At 43.6% G+C, this 4544-nt stretch overlaps 1 protein-coding gene across 2 annotated transcripts in view; it reads left to right on the top strand.

The window, feature by feature from the left end:
• spryd3 (SPRY domain containing 3) overlaps positions 1-4544 on the top strand; it is a 74661-nt gene that overhangs the window by 8062 nt on the left and 62055 nt on the right. For both annotated transcript variants that reach the window (XM_008293793.1, XM_008293792.1), the window contains exon 3: positions 2855-2930. In XM_008293793.1, the coding sequence (XP_008292015.1) occupies positions 2855-2930 (76 nt within the window). The remainder of the gene's footprint in view (positions 1-2854; positions 2931-4544) is intronic.

Genomic DNA, 4544 nt, shown 5'->3' with positions numbered 1-4544 from the left:
ACCACTGCTCCACCTTGCAGCCTCTACAGAACATTGATGAAAGAAACTGTTCAAAATGTGCGTCCCTACTTCCAACAAAAGCAGGTCGGTGGTTTCAAATTGAAGATGGCAGACTGGAAATACTTTAAAAGGCAGGTCTGTGTTTTCGTACATGTCGATTCCTTTTCATGTGTTTATAGTTGTGAAAGAACTCTTTTATAATAAGACCAAGATGTCTATAAGACTTTCTGAATGGGATCTACAGACTTATGTGACGCAAGGCGCCTCCATCAGCTGTTGTGGGATAATGTTTACCACAATGTCATTGTTTTAACTGCAGCCATTATCGTCCTGTGTCATAATGCCCCAATTAAATCTAATAAACAATGCAAACATGCCCACCCAAGTTAGATTGAGGGCTACGTTGGTGAATTTGGCCCACGGGAGACGCTTTTCCATCGAGCACACATGGAGCACCATCATCATCTTATTGCAGTTGTTTTTCTGGCTACTTGATAAACGTAGATCCAACATCCATTCTCCTTTTCTGTTTCTCCTTCTCTGCTCTGTTTTTTTTTTCCACAGAGGAAAAAAAATAAAAATAATCTGCGTCTTTATTTGCTAAACGTTCAACTGTTTGCCAACTACTTTCTTTGTTTGTTTGGGATATTTAAGGTCTATTTTGGGGTTTACGAAGCGACAGTAAGACTTTCTGTTGTGCAAGAACATTACAATAAGTACTTCCTGATGGGTGTGAGGATTGTGCTGCGTTCACAACAACCTCGGAAAACGCTATTTACCGTAATAGAAATTGTTGTTGATGTTGTTGCTGTCAGAGGGTTTTACCTGGATGTGAAGTTAAATTAGGTTACTGGAACACACAGGAACACGTTGGGACATTTAGTAACGAGACTGGATGTACGTTGTCGGAAACACCTTAATTTAACTCTTCCTGGTCAAAAAGAAGACTGTAAATATCCACAACGTTTTCAGATTTCCACATCGTCAGTCTTTCTGGNCTGCTTCACTGAAACTCCAGACAGGTCGATGCTCTGCTTTGAGATCATTTATTGTCGCTGTGTGTTGACGACGTTAAAGTCTCGGCTCACCTCCGGCTCGCTCGCTCCTCGCTCAGATAAAAGGATAATATTGTTTATATTTAAATGAGACTCTCATTTGGAGGCCAGTGGACGTGTTTTGACATTTAAACTAACAGATTTTACTGTGGTCATTACCCAGAAGCTTTACGCTGCATTATTCTCCACTCTGTGACGCACACGCTGTCAGTTTCCCAGATATCTCCAAAGTTTGGGAGCATTTATTCTGATAAAGGTCAGACTTCTGTCGATGTCTGCGTCACTGCTGTGCTCGTGTTTCTCCTCGTTCTGCTTTCATTGGGAATCTATTTCACCTCCGTTGTCAGCGCCGCTGCTCTTTCTCTACTTTTCATCATTTCTCCTGTTCGAGTCTGGCCGAACATCTGCAGCATTCCACTCGTTTTGATAAATTTGCTTGAAAAAGTCGTACCGTCATAACTTAACGGCACATCAGGAGCACATTCCAGCTCCGTCCCAATCGAAGCTGTCTCGTATTTTTCTTTTAAAACTTTTATTTATATCATGCAGACACAAATGACATTTCATTTGTGTGAAAGGCGACGAGTTCTTTGACAAAGCAGAGGTGTACAGAAATCTTTAGTAAATGTAGTTTACATGCTGATAGCTGTCATGCAGGAGCAGTGATTTGACGAGTGGGGATGAAGAGGAAGGCGAATATTTAGAGAGGCAGGTGAACGCAGAAGAAGAACAGATACGTGAATAATGATGAAAGTTTAGAGAAGTGAAAAGTGACTTTGAGAGGTCACAGATCAAATAACCCACCAAATGCAGACACACACAGCGGATGGGGCTATTCTGCTTTTACATGACTGCATTACCTTTCACCTAATTCTGCCTGGCAGTGTGTGTTATTGTGCTGTTATTGGGTTTTAGCTTTGGGGGCTGGCGTCGTGTTCGAGTGGAGGAAGTGACTGTGGATGTTTTCTCTGCTGCCACAGAGGCAGCGGGCTCTGGATGTGCCGGCACATTATTTTCATACAATAAACCTTTATTAATCCAACAGCGGGGTAATTTTGTGTTGTGACGACAGCAAGAGAGATGGTGCAAACATTTGAGAAATATCAGTGATAAAATATACTGAAAATAAAACGTTAGGGCCTCCAAGAGAATATGGAGAATCCAGCTGAGTAGGACCGACACGCAGATCTGCAGGTGGTTTTAATACTAAGGCTGGTGCGTGTTAGCTAATTTAAAGGGGAGTATTTCTTATCTAGCTGCAAGGTGGTTCAGTGGTTAGCACCGTTACCTCGCAGCTAGAAGGTCACCGGTTCGCATTCCCGGTGGGTTCTCTCCGGGTTCTGCGGCTTTCTTCCCACAGTCCAAAAACATGTTGAGGTTAATTGGACTTACCTACGATAGACTGGTTACCTGTTCAGGTGAACCTGCCTTCACCCTGAGTCAGCTGGGATAGACTCCCATGACCCTAGTGAGGATTAAGCGGTGTATCGATGATGGATGGATGGACATTTCTTATCTAGCAATGTATTGGTTATGAATTAAATTAATTATCAAATAAACAAATATGTCAAAAAACTGAATTAAACTGGTTGTGCATGTAAAATACGCTGTCAAGGTTTGCATAANCAACATTTATCAAAATCAGCGCTTCATTGTCTTCGTTGTGAATGCTGCCCGTTGTGTCGTCTGATTTCTGTTGCACATGTCGATGCACGTCCTCTGATCAAACGAGGAGTTTCTGTGAGATGAGACGTCTATTAGAACTCACCTATTGTTAACCTGTAATTTCTTCTCTTTAGTTACCAAGGGAACTCTGAAGAAGTGGGTTGCTATGTGGCTGGCCATCCTTTATCAAAGGGAAACTGCTACTTTGAGGTGAGACTCACTGACAGAGATGCTGTAATTCAGAAGCGCTGTATCGTACCTGAGTTGTGACTGAGCTGCACCGCCTGAACGTTTGCTCTCCGGGGATTTTTTTCTGTGCGTTAGTAGTCGACACGATCGCTAAAAACTGCATCGCCGTGTTGCTGTTGCTTTTTCTCGACTGCAAGAGGAGATGGTCATTAGAAAATAAGTGGAGTTTTAGTCTTTTGTGCAATTATTTTTGAAACGTTGGAAGGAGGAGTTACTCACAATATGATAGGCCTCATACCACATACCATCGTCCCTGGTTGTGCCCAAGATTGCTTTTCCATCCAGCCAGCAATTTTATCCCCTGGAATCTCATTGCTGACAATTTTCTCAACTTCATATTAAATTGTGAGTGCCCCCCTACAGTCCCAGTTCACCAGTGCAAAACCACTACCTCAAAAATGTCCTCGCTGCACTGGAATGAGGGATGGGGTGCGGGTTAGGTGGTATCTCTGAGTGCAAAGATTAGTCTAACACAGTGTTTTCCAGCAGGGCGACTGGCAGCAGGAGAAAATATTATACATTTATTTAGCAAGGCCAACGCGCCGGTCTGTTCTGAGAGTTCTCATCCTGAGAGAGGAGAGAGAGCAGAAGAAGAACCTCGCTGATTTAACACAGGAAAGTTGCAGGAGTTCAGTCATAAATTGGACTCTGAGGGCTGCAGCGTGTTATTTACGAGCCAGCTTACTTGGTGCACATCAGAGCGGGCTTTGTGACACGTGATCAGGAGGCAGCAGGTGACGCAGGGAAACTTCCTCCACTTGGTGTTGAAGCTTTAGGAGAAAACTGTATGTTGTCCAGTGGACCAGTGTCAGCAACTACAACAAGACAGGAGCTCAGTGCATCGGGCCACCAGAGATACACCAAGCTCTCCAGATTCAAAGTTTTTGTTCTTCAGACAAGAACACCTTTTTGGTTTGTAGCCTTAGAGGGCGTTCACCACCTGCTTTGGGTTGCACTTTCAAACAACCCAGCTTTGAGAAGACTGAATTGAATCTCAGTTGAATACTGATAGGTTTTTTTTTTAAAGTTTTTTTTTTTTTGGCCTATATAGGACAGTCAAAAGAGAGACAGGAAAGTGGGGAAGGGGTTGCAGCAAAGCGCCATGAGCAGGATTCGAACCCATGGCTGCTGCATCGGGGACTATAGCCCCTGTACGTGGGTCGCCAGCTCAACCAGGTGAGCTAAAGCGGCGGCCCTGAATAGTGATAGTTTTAACTGTAGTAGATGCAAACTGCCATAAAAAAAGCTCTTACAAAAATGCAAAGTTTGGTTGCATGAGCAAACTCCGAGCATGCTCCCTCCCCGCATTATAAATAAAATATCTTGAGTTTCCAATGACTCCTGTAACTCTGAATTGTCGATGATGAAATCAATGAAACACGTGTATCTTTGTCACAAAAAAAAGCAATCGTGGATTTTGGTTCTTTCATGGTTATAAATTTGAATTATCAGTTTTGGGGCTGCATGGTGCCTCGGTGGTGAGCATCGTTGCCTCGCAGCTAGAAGGTCGCCGGTTGGCGTCCCGGTGAGGACACCCGGGATCTTTCTACGTGGAGTCTCCATGTTCTCCCCGTG

This window comes from Stegastes partitus, unplaced genomic scaffold, assembly GCF_000690725.1.
Source record: "Stegastes partitus isolate 25-593 unplaced genomic scaffold, Stegastes_partitus-1.0.2 Scaffold913, whole genome shotgun sequence".
In the NCBI taxonomy this organism is placed as follows: Eukaryota; Metazoa; Chordata; class Actinopteri; family Pomacentridae; genus Stegastes; species Stegastes partitus.
This window is presented reverse-complemented; position numbering and strand designations above follow the sequence as displayed.